Raw genomic sequence first — 14901 nt, forward strand, 5'->3', positions numbered from 1 at the left:
ATTTGCCCTTCAAAACGCATTGATTCCACGTTATAACAGTGCGGGTTTTTTTCTTAAAACGGAACGGAAGCTTAATATGTGCATGAGGTGATACTTTTGTATAGAAAGTTTGATTTTCAGGACTTCCGATTTCCTTCAACATTCCTGTTATAACACCGCGAAGTAAATTCACGCTAGGTAAGGACTTTTGACGCGTACTTTACATATCCATGATTTTGTGTAGCGTGTGGCGTCTTTTGTCTCGTAGAGTCCCGTGTCTCTTATTGTAGCATATAGTGTCTTTTGTTGTGTACTGTAGCTAGGATGTGATGTACTGGTACAGCGCGCACTACCTTTTATGTGTTTTTTTAGCGTGTAAAGTTTTTATCGTGTGTTGTACATGAACGATAAGCGAACGCCTATAGCATGTTGCAATTGATAAATGCATCGTTGGAAGTGACATTCAATAGTTTAAAAGTGGTGTATGTTTTTGCCAGCGTTTGCAGAAACGTAAGAAATAATACAAAGCACTAAATACCAAATAATGACAGGGGATTATTGTTATGTATATTTTTGTTTTTATGATCTAAATACTATCTGCTTTTAGAATTAAAAGTATGACCGAATTAATAAAATCCTCTCATTAATGTCGCTTCCCTTTCTTAGATAACATACTCTGTAAAATCACTAATACACCTAATACGTATTATGTTAGATTGACTGGCAGTTTTCTAAAATGTTCCTCATCAGTATGTGATAATAAAACAATATATAGAAACTAAGTTATCATTAAACTTTCACACACAATCTTCCAGCAAATTACACAATGAAATCATCAAATGATACACACTCTGTTTCAACACTGGGAGACTCAGTAGAACCCAAGGAAAATCTGTCATCAGTTCCGCGTCCAGCATCAAGCGTCAAAAAGACGCTGAATGTTGATGCTGTCTCAACGGAATCCAGGAGGGCAATGGACACGTCACTAATGGCTCCGAATGAGCGAAGCAGCCAGGTCTCGAGAGGGAATTCCAAATCAAGCTTTCAGAATTCAGAGAGCAAGGCGTCTTCTGGTTCGACAGTTTTGAGAACTAGACGTATTCAGCAATCTACCATGTTAACAGGACAAAATTCGTCAAATGGAGGATCAAAGCCGAACAAAATGACACAAGATACACCTCCTCCGATATATGCATCTAGCGTGAAGAGTAGAGTCGCTGGGCGTTCCACGGAAATACCCATGCATCTCTTACGCTCGGGAAAGAATATAGTCACCAAAACTATAACAAAGAGAAAAAACGAAAACGGTGTGACCGAAATTCATATAACGACAGTTACTAGGAAGCTTGTTGACAATGTCCCCAGTCCTGATTCCAAGAACAGAACAGTTGTCTTGCGCACTGTGAAGAAAGGCGTATCACCAACTTCTAACATTAACTTACGTGCACGGCCAGCGGTTGATTTATCTTTTCCTTTAGAAGAATCAAACACTGTGAATATCAGCGATACGGTTGGTGATGTACCAACAAGTCTTAGAAACTTACGCCCACAGTCTATTTCTATTAGGACTAATTACAGGGAAGTTGATTTCTCAAAACTAACATCTAATACAGATGTTTCTCAAACAGATGCCCTCTCAGATGGCAATAAGAGAGAGCAAGTGGGAACGAAGAAAATCAATATCGGTACAGAGATCGTTAAACCCTTAAAAATAAAAACTACATCAACTTCGTTACAGAAAGATAGTCAAATCACAAAAGCTCCTCGTGTTACACTGCCTGCAAATTTCCGAAGGAAAATAGCTGTAAGAGGAAAAGCCTTTGATGGAACGGTACAGATTCCTATTGCCACCACGACTGGAATTAAATCAAATTTGCCGAATAATATGCCAAGGGGCATAGATGACCCAACTACAAAGTCCATCAACGGTGAAACCAGAAGAAGAACATTGGTCAATACTGAGCAGAGCAATGGAGCCGTGAGAGCCAAAATTGATAAAGTGACGAAGACAATAAACAATGAAACTAAACCAAGAGAGTTATTCAATACTGAGCAAAGAGCAAAGAGTGAGGTGGGTATCACAAAAAAGCAGAGGCGAGTCAAAGTGACAAACGATACAAAGGGTATTGAAAAGCATATCCCGACAACTGAATCACCTAAAACAATAACAAAACAAACAAGAATGAGACAGAGAGATAACTTAAAAGGCGAAGGTAAAGTAGAAACAAACAAAGAAAATACTAGGTTTCCTGTCAAAAAGACTGTTGTAAGGGAACCAACAAAGGCGTCAACAGTAGTCCCTACAACTAAACTTTTGAAGGAAGATAGTGTTGTCAAAGATAGCCTAAAGACGTCAACACGAAGAAAAACATTAAGAGAGCCAGTGAATAAAACACCGACACCGAACCCAGATAATCAGACTCAGCAAAAGGTTAAATCTCAAATAAACCAGAGAAGCAGGCCAGACTTTTCATTGACCAATGCAAGCAGTAGTCACAAACAGTCAAATCGACGAAGAAAACCGCCACGACCAAAGAAAAAATCAGTCGATAAAAAGGTTGTTTCTAAAGCTAAAGATTCAGTGTCGCCACTACCAACACCAGCAGTCAATAATTTACCAGGTATTTTTTTATTAATTTAAAATGTTTTGATTACACATCAGTTTTGTATGTAACCCGGTGTTGTTAAACTACGTCTTAAAAATTGAGGAAAATAATGACATTTTATTCCTTTATTAAAGATGAAGTAGAACAACAACTTCCAGCAGAATCTCAAAATCTGCTGAACAAACTTGTAAAGACGGCCGTACAAGGTTCCAGCTCAACTGGTTTGTATTTCATATGCTTTTCACATTTATGACGTCGTTTAAGTAAAACAAAGAAAGAACATTCCTATTTTCTATGGTCTCTTTTATATTTTACAAGGTAATCAAAGTGATGTTCAGGCAGAGCAGATGCGAATATATAATGAATTGTTAGCGTCCTTAAAAAAAGCGGTTTCTGGAATGTCTGTTAGAACTGCCTCAACAAAACAGAGAGAAAATACCAACGCTGTTGAAGTTAAAAGTGTTAAAAGCGACAAAGCATCAACAAGCACTTCACCGAGGGCGTCACAAAACACACCTCCCGTTAAACCAAACACGGTCGTTAAAAAACAAACCGACAAAACCAAAAGTTTTGATAATTCATCGCCAGGGGATAGCGGTATTCTGAACATAAATATTGATATGACTGCAGGTGCTACAGCGGCACAAAAGAAAGAACAGGATGTATTTGCTGCTTCAAGAAGGAAAGCAGAGCAGTCCTTAAAAGATCTAGCTCAGCAAAGTACTAACGAGCATCAAAAGAATACGAATGTTGATCGTACACAAACAAGATCATCCAATAAACTGTCTCCGTCAGTCCATAGATCGAAGGCTATTAGGACATCGAAGGAAAAAATAAAAGAATCAAACAAACCTCCAAAAATTAACCTGTTGACAGATATTAAAAGAACTGACGTTTCACACATTAATACTCACCCATCAGATAAGGTTCAAAACATGCACAAAATGGAATCAAGAAACAGGGATGTGGTTTCCCACGAGTCTCAGATTAGCACCTCATCTGTTCATCAGCCAAACGTTGATTTTGCTCATCATGAAAATAAATGGACGGAGATTCAATCTGCAAACGGACCTGTTAGAGCGGATCATCCCACGTGGATGGAGCACGGTCATGAAATTAGTCACATGTCAGTATCTCACGCCCCTAATCAACAGGTCTTGACACATTCTCACGCCAATGGCGGCAACACACAACAAGGTATTTGTAAATATCATCCCAGCTCCATTTTTTTTTTTTTTACATTTTATTCATTAAATAGATTGACAACCTCCACTTAGTCCATTGACTATCCCTTTTTAATGGTACTTTCCTCCAGTGATCATTTGATTGGCCAAACAATTTATATATCTATTTATGGATGTGCGCTTCTGCTTATTTTTAAGACCAGTATCGTGCTTTTAAACGAAAACTAAAGATTGAACAGATTTTAAAGCAATCAAAGGAATATAAGAATTAACTGAGTTATTCTAAATTTTTCATAGGTAACACTCAAGCACAGAGACTTCACTCAATATCATCAGCCAATCAAAAACAATCAAATGATCAATGGGTGGTAGTATCATCTACGACACGCCCCTCTTCTTGGGAGGACACGCCCCATTCATCTAGGTCTAGAGGAGGTCAATGGGCCGTACTTCCGACTCACAAAAGTTCTCAAGGTAACTTTTCTTTAGATCAATACATGCTATGTATTGAGTTATTACACTTGAACGTGAAAGGATTGACAAAGAGACATAAAAGATGTGAAATTTCATTTTTTCGATCAAATGATGTCAGGACTCCATGAAGGATCGTAAGAGATTTTCATTTCTGGGAATTCCTCGGCAACGTCGTTTCGTATTTTCAGATACCTTGGCTCTTGTCCAACATTCTTTGGCACCTCTCACCGGAACAGCAAGATTGCACGCGGAACTGATGCACAAACAAAAGGAGGGTTCGTATGAACTTCCCACAACGAATCGGATTTGTTTGCCAATCATTTCTCTCATTCTCTCAAATACCATAAACATCTTATTCTTTACTATCAGTATCATGCACATTGTTTGGAAACCAGTTCTTTATCATTTGGGGATTTTCTTTTCGTAATTTTCTTAAACTGTCAGTCATAAACATAACTACATTTCTATTAAATTTATGTTAAATAATTCTTTTGAAAGCGCTAATTGACACTCGATAAAACTTTAAAAAAATTGTTTAAATAAACGCGTTATATTTTTACGATGTTTCGCGACGTTTTTAATGAAGAGGATGGAAAACAACAGATGAGAAAGAAGAAGGGGAGCTTAAACGAGGATGGAGACTTATAACACGTTATTAACCTAGATCTAGGATGGAATTCAGGCTTGTAGTTCATTTAACTATCTACTCAAGTTTAATTCGATGGCTCTGCTTAATTGTAGCAAGTCTAATAAAAGTAGATAAGCACAACAAAATGCTAATATTAAAAAACTGTGATCAGCCTTAGCGAAAAACAAATAACTGCTAAGATTAATTAGATGTGTTGTTCCTACTCATATACTAATGCTTAAAATTCGAATAGAAAGATAACACGACTAATTGCCCCTTCCCCTTGTTAATGATACTGAAGTACATTTGGCTTCCTTTGGCTAAATTTGACAGCTTACTAATCAATGTCCCTGTTAGGAAGACTTAATAGTGTAGGGCTACCCCTTTCCAGTTCGATTTATAGATGCTTTTTAACAATTAGGTTTGCTGCGAAGGATGTATTTCATCAGTTTGCTTTTTGCCTTTACCATAGCATTAAAATGTGATTAGAGAGACTAAACTAGAAATGGGGATCCTCAATTAGGTTTTTGCAACTTTACAGAAAAACGGTCAGCACCCAATGCAGTAAACTTACAAAATAACATCAGACGACGTCGACAGACACCGACAAACATCAGAAAGAAAATAGAACGAATAATCTCCCTAAAAGGTAAACCTAAAGTAACAAATCTTCTTTATCCAACATGCGTCAAAGTACACCTAACAAGATAAAGTAGACATTTTCATGAGATATTGCATTTTGTTGTTTGTAAGAATGTAAAACAAAAAAAGGAGGTAAGGATAAGAGACAATTTGTTGACATCTGAACTCTTTGTTTCAGGGGAAGGTGATGTCAATATCTACCGAGGGTATACTACCCCATCTCCAAATCAAGAAGCGCGAACCTTAGCTCCTAGGTGGCCTCCCACAAATATGAAACCCATATGGCCAACCTTGGCACCCGTTTACCCTTATTATTTAGCTGGAAGTGGCAAAAATCGAGTCAATTTGATAGAAAACATTGAGACTCATTCTGGAATTCCAGCCTCGATGTGGGTATCAGAACCACTGAATCCTGATCTTGGTTCACTTACTTGGAACGGAACACTGAACTGGGACGGGGCAACAAAATGGGACGGGACGGGGTCTGGAAGAGATAAGTTTAGTGTAGGGAAAAACACAAAGTGGGATCTAAATCGAGTAACAACCGATATGGGAAGTCGTACTTCTGGGTCGAAAACAGTAACTACAAATGTTAATGTAGATGGAAACGCTGGATCCGGATCAGCGAGCAAGACAGTCGTGAAGGAAACTACGTATTTCAATAAGCCCGACATTAACTCACGATGGATGGACACTTCAGTAGGTAGCAGAATGCGTCTCAATGGTGGAAGCACAGACATTGATAATTCTTTGATCTCCACGAAGAGAACAACAAACACAGTGGCTGCTGGCTCACTTGGGACTGGTGGAGTTGGTGGTTCAAAGACGACGGTAACGAAGACAACCACTACAGTTAATAAGAACGCAGGTAATACTGGGAATCTAAATGGCGGTTATCTCGATTTTTCAAATACAATTAATAATATCAAGGATAAAACGTATGTGGAAAAGACCACAGAGAGACGAGTAAATGAAGTGGTAAATAAAGATATTTCATCATCCACAACGACTGGCGGACGAAACACGATGACGACAGTTGATACCTTTGATAGTACCATTACGGATCCATTTGTTATGGAAGGAGGAGTAAGTACAACTGTTACAGAGAGATCTCCTAACGGAGTTAGTAAGGTTACTAAGACATACAGAAATCCAAATGGTAATATAATCAAAACAATCACAACCATCACCATAATTAACGAAACAAAGATTATTTCATCTGACGAATTCGGTGGAGGATCGTCTTCCACCTCTCAGACAACTGATAGAGTGTTCGATACATCAACAAAGAACGTAAAGGTGACGAGCACCGACAGGACTGGCTCATTAACACTGGAGAAGCCACCTAGAACTGTAGATATATCGGGGGCAACTAAAGATGTCATAATCGAAAGAAAAAGTACCGATCGTATCTCACCGTCCACTGTTACAGAAACAAGAACGGTTACTACAGAAACAAATAGACAAGGAACTCTCACAACAGACTCTGTGTCTTCTGGAAACAGGAAAATCGACAACATTCTTCGAGAATCGCATTCGTCAACTAACCTAGACGGTTCATCAGTTGATATCTTGTTGAATGGAAATACACAGCCCGACTTTAGAGAGACAGTTACAGTCCAGGAGGTCCCTGTTGTCAGAGGAGATACGTTAACGGAAACCATTACAACCACAAACACTAACCCTGCATTGGACATTAACACGTCCATATCAGGAGGTTCAAGAACATCTTCCAACACCTTAACAACAAATGAATTCATTGAAACTGGTACAACCAAAGTAGATATATCAAGAGACAGAGGGACGTCGGGCATTGGTATTTCAACAGTTGATGTGTCTGGAGCTTCCAATGTACAGGACACTTTTACAACCGATAGCAGATTTCAACCAACAAATCAAAACATTGTAACCGAAACAATCACTGAAACAGTGGTAACTGGAGATCGTCCACGTACAGAAACAACGGAAACTATCACTACCAGAGCAGACGCTACTGGGAGTTCAAGTTCCACTGATTTCGTTTTCATTCCAACCAACGAAAGAACGGAAACCAAGACTGTTGTGACGTCAAGCAAAGATGCATCATCTCAGTCCTCCAATTTGATAGGTCTTACTGGTTCTGATTCTTCTGGATTGAAAAAAATATCTACTTCAAAAGTGGGCGATGTAGTTATAACGGAGAGTATTGGACCTGGTGGTCAAAAACTGATTACAAGAGAGACAATAATTAGGGAAACCTTTGCCGGAGGAGTAGAACCTCATACAATAACAATTACTGATGCCCATAGCGGTGGAGTAACTAGTGACACTATTTTTGGCGGCAGAGAAATCAATAGAAGACCTACAAGCACTAATGTGTTTGGAGGGATAAATGTAGAATCTCGTCGTTTTTCCGATACAACACAGGATACCTCAGTTAATGTTGGTACAACAGATTCAACTAACTCTCGTACCGTTGTTGACACAAGTGCATCATCAACAGGCGCTTCTTCTAATAATTACGTTTTGCCTGAATCGGGAGGTACAAGTCGGGGGCAATCAACTACCATTCGAAACATCACAGTCATAGATTACACAAACGACGGGCCTCGTTCTGATATTAAAGAAACTATCAACTACGAAACTAGTGGGACACAGGGAACTAGATCTTCTGCCTCAACAACGTTGTTTGCGGGGTCAACAGATGGTATACCAATTATGATAGATTATGGTCCTTCTGTGCAGGAAACCGTCAGAACGGTTAATGTTGATCCTCCTCCGATGATTATCCCAAAGGAGACTGTCGAATCTGTTAGAACTCGCAATGATAACATCAACTATAGGCCAATTGATACGAACTTTGAAAGTGCATTTACAAGGAGCACTATTGATGGTCAGCCAGTAGTTGTGGAAACGATAACTGAAACGTTTGTTGATAACCGGCCTGTAAAGGAAGTAGTGAAGACTGTAACAGAAAGAGTTGTTGATCAAGGAAGAACTGGTGTTGACTCTTCTATAACCTCTTCAACTTCTTCCACTAAAACATCGAAATCATCTTCCTCATCTGCATCCAGTAATGTAGACACTAATTTGTATGACACTGTTGACACCATTACTACAGATGGTCTTCCATTTGATGTTTTAATTGTTAAACCTGGAAGATCGGTAACCGAGGTTCAATCAAACTATAGCGACACTGGCGGTGTTGTTACCAATGACATTGGGGCTGTAGAGGGAACAGGCGTTCAAACAGTGACTGTTGTGGAGGAAATCGTTACGACAAACTCTAGACCAGCGACCGGAATTATCAGAGAGACAACGCCTTCAGTCACTGGGCGTGAAGTTGGAACAAGCCGAGACGTTGGATCAACTGTGACGATAAGGAACCAAAATGAGCTTGGCACCAGCCGAGATGTTGGAGCAACAGTTGTTGTAACTGGTCAAGATAATCGGGATATCAATGTTGGAGGAACAGTGGTTGGGAAAAGCCGTGACAGAGACGCATCTGTTACAATTACACGCCAGGACAATGTGGTGACTGACACGGGATCAAATCAGGGAGTGGACGTTTTAGTTACAGGCACAACTGATAACGTGGTAGGTACAAGTCGTGACAGAGATGCGACAGTAACAATTATAAAAGAGGAAACCATCGTTACAGACCCCTCTTTAGAAATTTCTAGTTCAACCCAAGGAAGGGATATTTCAATGACAGTTAGAAATGAAGGTTTAAGTGGATCTGTATCTGGTACAAGCAGAGACAGAGATGCATCTGTGACAATAGCCGGTCAAGGAAATACTCTAACTGATCCAACTCTAGACCTTTCCGGATCAAGTCAAAACAGAAATGTGTTAGTGACAGTTACAGATCAGGGACTAGCCGAATCTTCTGTTGTAGGTACAAGCAGAGATAGAGATGCATCAGTAACCATTACTGGTACGACAGATCCAGCTTTAGAAATTACAGGATCACGTCAAAATATTGATGCTCCCGTCGTTACAACTACTCAAGGGGTTGATGCATCTTTTGTAGGGACTAGTCGTGACAAGGACGCTTCTGTAACAATTATAAGACCTGATAGTACTTTTCCTGATCCAACACTAATTTCGACCACAGAAGAAACTATTACAATAATTGGTGATCAAAATCTGAATAATATTGAAGGAAACATGGGGAGTTCAAACCTAATGATTGGGCCCGATGGGGTGTCAATTGACAAAAGTAAAACCGTAGACCAGTCTGCTTCCATTGCGTCAGACCTGGGAACGCTATCCGGAAATCGAGATGTGGCTACATCTGTGTCTCTTGAGGCAGGGGCAGGATCCACCTCCTTCACCGGAAGTCAGACCAAGGACACATCAATTGGGATCGAATCTGCCAGAGGATCAACCATTTCAGTTTCAAATAACGTAGATGGAAATGTAGACTTCAACAGACAAGATGGGCAAACAGGAACAGTGGTCACCGTTACTAACACAACCACCCTGAATACAGATGTCCGAGCACCAGAAGTCTCGGAGACTGTTGTTACTGAAGCTGTTGTAAACTCAGATTTATCCAAAAAGACAGTTGTCGTTCCTGAAGATATAACAGTAACAAGAGAATTGATAAATACAACGGACACAACTCAAGATATGTTGCCGGCTGGAAAAACAATCATCCGAGAAACAATAATTACTGAGACCTTTGTAACCGACGGAAAAGGCGGGCTTACTCCAGTTAAAGTTGTCGATGGTAGCCAATCAGCTTTCACGACTAGCGATTTTACTGACGTAAATACTGGAAGCTCATTTGAGACGTCAGTAACGGGGTCTTCGTCATCGTCCTTTCAAACATCATCGTCGACTTTGGAAACGTCGGGATCTACAATGACGGATTCATTGCTACCGGTAGTAGATTCAGCAAACATTGCAGACGTTGTCCCATCAGAGACCGTAGACTATGGACCGAACGTTGAACCAGTGGTTGTGCCCTTACCAACAGAGCAGATTGACTTCACTGAGTCAATATCCGGCAGTCAATCAGTAACTGGACAAAATTCATTAAGTGAAACTATCGTTACTGGAGAACCTTCCTTGCAAAACAGCTCTTGGACAAACTATACCACAATTCGAGGTCCTCAGGGAGATTCCACAATAATTATTGAAGAAACTGTTATAATTGAAAATATAACTCAGCCAATCGGCCCTGAGATATCAACAACTGGCGCCATGAATACATACAATGAAACAACATCATCTACATCCTCAAATAGCAAAAATGATTTCAGAACTGTTGAAACATCATTTACTCTAGACGCTAATGGCGTGACAAGAGATTCGTCTTCCAGCAACGTTGTTTTAGACAATGTAATTCCAACAACTAGTGAGCCGGCAGTCGTAACTGAGAGTAACTTAGCTATAACGGAAGGGTCATCTTCCACTATGACTAACTCAAATCCTGGGTTTGATCTGGTATTCCTAAACACAAAAACATCATCATCGCCACCAAAGCCTAGACAACAAGTAGAGGAGATTATAACCACAGTGACGGAAGAAATTATTACAGGCCACGGAGATACGATAAAACCACAAACAAAAACTACCATACAAAATGACGGGTCGGTGGTGACAGAGGTTGTTGAAATATTAGACTCGAGCACAGGAGGAAGGTCTGCATCAACAACTTCTGAAAATTCGTCCTTTCAATCTTCGCAAAGTTCAAGCTCTAGCGGTATAAATATAATCAAACCAAGGCAGCCCGGCAGAATTGTAAGCGGGCCTTCGGGTGTATCGGGAAGTCTTGACATAGCAAGTGGGGATCTTGCTGGGGGCTCGTCGTTATCCCTAACACCTCCCGGTATGAATAGACAAAACAGCGCTATATTATTTTTCATAGAGCCGGGCGTCACGGCCGATTCGAGTCCGACAGTTTCTAGCATACAAACAGGAGCTGAGACTCCAGTGATTACTGAATCTGACAGTACTATATCAAGACGGAAAGAATCATTTAACCTGAGGAATGTTGATACAAACATTCAGGGCTCTGTCGGGTTTATTGAAAGACCTGGCACAGAAATTGTGACAACAGAAACTCGAGTAGAAAAATCATCATCCAGTTCCGTCGGTGATATGTCTGGAGGTTTTGAAACTTCTATCAACACAGATGGAAGCGTGGTTGGAAGCTCAGGGACTACAATAGAAACGGTCAGTGGCACAAGCGGCGCTGACACAGCAAACACTAACACGGTGTCGTTTGACGCAGAAGTCAGAAGTGGAAGTGCGTTATCAAACAATGACAATATACTTAGAGGAGAAATTGGAAGTGTGACTACAAGCCAATCAGTTAGTTCAGCTTCTCCTGTCAGGACTACAATGGGGTTATCAAATCCAGTGATTTTCAACTCTGAACGAATGGCTGCTAAGAATACAGAAACCACTTCTAAAATTCCGATGGACACAAGCTTAACTGCAGATATCGGACTCACGACTGGCAACCCAGTCAGAAGGAAGCGTGCGGTAGGTGAAAACAGGATGGTTGAACAGATAAACAGTATGCTGGATGTTCTCACGGGTTATTTCAAGGAAACGCACAACAAAACGGCAAACAACATAGTTCAGGCACTGACAAAGATGCATAAGACGAAAAAGAATGACCCATCCATGAAACTACTAAATATCACCGTTAAAACGAAACTTAAAACTTTGCCAGATTCTAGTAGTAAGACAAAACATGGAGCGGAGATACTTTCAAAGACGTCTAAATTTGACGTTCTTGGTAAGAAATCAATGAAAAACAAGTCACGAAAAACCAAATCCAGAATGTCGGAACAAAAGCAAAGGACTCGTAAAGCGAAAGAACTTGATGTTGTTTCCAAAGCAAAAGTAAAAGTCTCAAAACCATCACGCATTATTATAGAAGAGCCGTTGGAACGAGTCGTGATTCCATCAGAAAATGTGAAAATGTCATTATCAAGATCAGTTTCACCAACTGCTAGCGAAAGGGTAATTGAACAAATCAAACAAGAAATGAAAATCGAGAAGAAAAATGAACTTCGGAAGCTTAAAACGGCTGATAAAGTAACGCAAATCTCAAAAATTAAAGAAATTCCACAGACAGTCACCATACAACCTAAGGTTGACACTATAAGCAAGGTAAATGTAAATACAATTAAGCAAAAGGAACCGGAAACGACACCGGAACCGCTATCAATAGATACCACATACGTCTATGAATTTGTAACACAAGAACCAATAACGGAAATCATTTATCCGGAAACAACAAAAAGGAAAACCACTTCTACTACTACAACCACTACAACCACTACGACCACAACCACCCCCGCTCCCCCTCCGCCTCCCAAACCCGTCCCAACGTCACCCCTTGATAAAGCCCGCGTAATTTTTGGTCAGAATGGCGAGTCACGCCGTCAGAGGAGACCTCCCCGCAAGAGGAAACAAATGCTGAGCGAAAACATCTCTCAGCGCTTGGCTACTTCAGAGGACTTTTCCCGGGTTAAAACAGCAGGTCAATTGTCCAACGCCATTCCTCATTCCGATGTTAGTGGAGGATTTGTTTTGTCCAGAGTTGAGGATCAGCAACAGGTTGGGATGTCCCGGATGTCAGATGTTTCAAGCAACCATCACGAAAACAACCAACAAATGGCCGACATTTCCAGAGTTTCTGAGTTCTCTGACCATCGAAGAAACAACCATGGAACTTCGATGGGTTATGATATGGTTCATGATCAAGCTAGAGGCAAGAATACAGCATAGACTGTGTAGCTGCTGTATGATAACATATGTTTGTCATTAAACAAAATTATAACATCTGCTTTAATCGTTTTAACTTTTTGTATATGCACGAATATAAAGCCTAATGAATCACGCCTATGTTTTCATTGCATGCGGGAGTGGGATATAAGCCCAATGGTTTAGCTTAGTATATTTTGCTTGTTTGCGTTGTGGGTATAAAAGCATGATCGTATCATAAGCTTGACATTGTATTGTAACCTTATATGTTATAATCACACATCATACATTTATATAAACATTGTTTCTTTAGGAGATGTATTTCATTCCTTTAGCTAACTAACCTTTCATGCTAATGTTCTTCATTACTAGAATCATCCAATAACACAAATGCAACTGTAGATGACCTAATACTTGCGAACACAACGGAGTTAACAATGGAAATTAACACTACTACGTCATATCCTACGACGACTGCGCAAAGCGCTATTCCTGAACCAGTGCCTGTAGCATTTAATGACTTATCTAGTCCCCGTATCCTCACATGTAATGTTGTTTTTATTTAAATGAAAAAATAATGTATTTTTTTTTTAAAGTTTGAAAGAAACCCACAAATCTTAATCATTGAAACATAAAATTATGATTATTTGAGAGAATGAGAGTAGTTTCAGTAATGAGACAAATTGATTCCTTTGAGAACGTAAGCCAATATAACCCTTTTTTGACCGACGTTGTTTTGTTTCTCTAAAGATTTGTTTAAACTCTTTTTACAGCTCCAGTGACGTCATCATCTTCGTCTAGTTTATCCATGTCGTCTTCCGGTAAGCAACCATTTCATTTAGTATAAATTGATTCGATCGACTGACTTGCAATATATATATATATATATATATATATATATATATATATATATATATATATATATATATATATATATATATCTGATGTAATATATAACGTATCCTGCACCCCCCCCCCCCCCACCCCTTTTCCAAAAATGCTTCTTACATTGAAAAAAAAAGTGAATGCAATTTTTTATATACATTTTATTGCATGTTTTTAACTTGCTAAATGTATTGGAGCCTAATGAACTAGTTTATTGTCATTTTTCCCCTAATTTGCGCAAATTGGCAATTTGTGTTCCTCTTCTATGTATTTAACAATTCAATCGCACTGAACAAATATTACAAAATACACATAAACTATTTTGATTTTTAATTCCATTCCAGCACGAGACGCCGCCTTTACAGGTTTAGGTCAAGGTCATGGCGTGTCTGATTCGTACAGTAAGAACAACGTTTTAATTTCTTTGCTTTGAATTCAAAATATCACACAACAATGTTTTGTTGTAAATGATAGGTAACACACTACCATATTTTTCTTCTTTTTCCATATATAAATTGATTTATTTTCTTCAGTATAACACAGTAACTTGCAATTATCACAAAAAAGAAATGTTTGCGATTTGTAGAGAATGACTTTTTGATAATTCTGTTTCAGCATAATGTGCTAGATTTTCCTTTTCAGAATTTGTTTTTCTTTTAAATTCAAACCCGGTTGTGGATTTTAACAGAACTAGATATACTAATCAGCAGTCAATGTTATAAATTTTTTATTTGCTTTCTATGTGTAGAAAACATCTCCCCTGCCTTTAAGATTTCAACATTGATGACATTTT

At 39.2% G+C, this 14901-nt stretch overlaps 1 protein-coding gene across 7 annotated transcripts in view; it reads left to right on the forward strand.

Moving 5' to 3' along the window:
• LOC128172215 (PE-PGRS family protein PE_PGRS16-like) overlaps window positions 1-14901 on the forward strand; it is a 41374-nt gene that overhangs the window by 10076 nt on the left and 16397 nt on the right. For 4 of the 7 annotated variants that reach the window (XM_052837994.1, XM_052837995.1, XM_052837996.1 and 1 more), the window contains exons 1-4: window positions 5421-5520; window positions 5692-13230; window positions 13997-14044; window positions 14453-14509. In XM_052837994.1, the coding sequence (XP_052693954.1) occupies window positions 5784-13230; window positions 13997-14044; window positions 14453-14509 (7552 nt within the window). In that variant the 5' untranslated portion in view covers window positions 5421-5520; window positions 5692-5783. Of the gene's footprint in view, window positions 1-120; window positions 178-794; window positions 2601-2719; window positions 2807-2903; window positions 3783-4066; window positions 4244-4431; window positions 4519-5420; window positions 5521-5691; window positions 13231-13996; window positions 14045-14452; window positions 14510-14901 lie in introns of those variants that run through there. The other 3 variants (XM_052837998.1, XM_052837999.1, XM_052838001.1) reach the window with 3 other exon arrangements.

This window comes from Crassostrea angulata, chromosome 2 (assembly GCF_025612915.1).
Source record: "Crassostrea angulata isolate pt1a10 chromosome 2, ASM2561291v2, whole genome shotgun sequence".
Taxonomy (NCBI): Eukaryota; Metazoa; Mollusca; class Bivalvia; order Ostreida; family Ostreidae; genus Magallana; species Magallana angulata.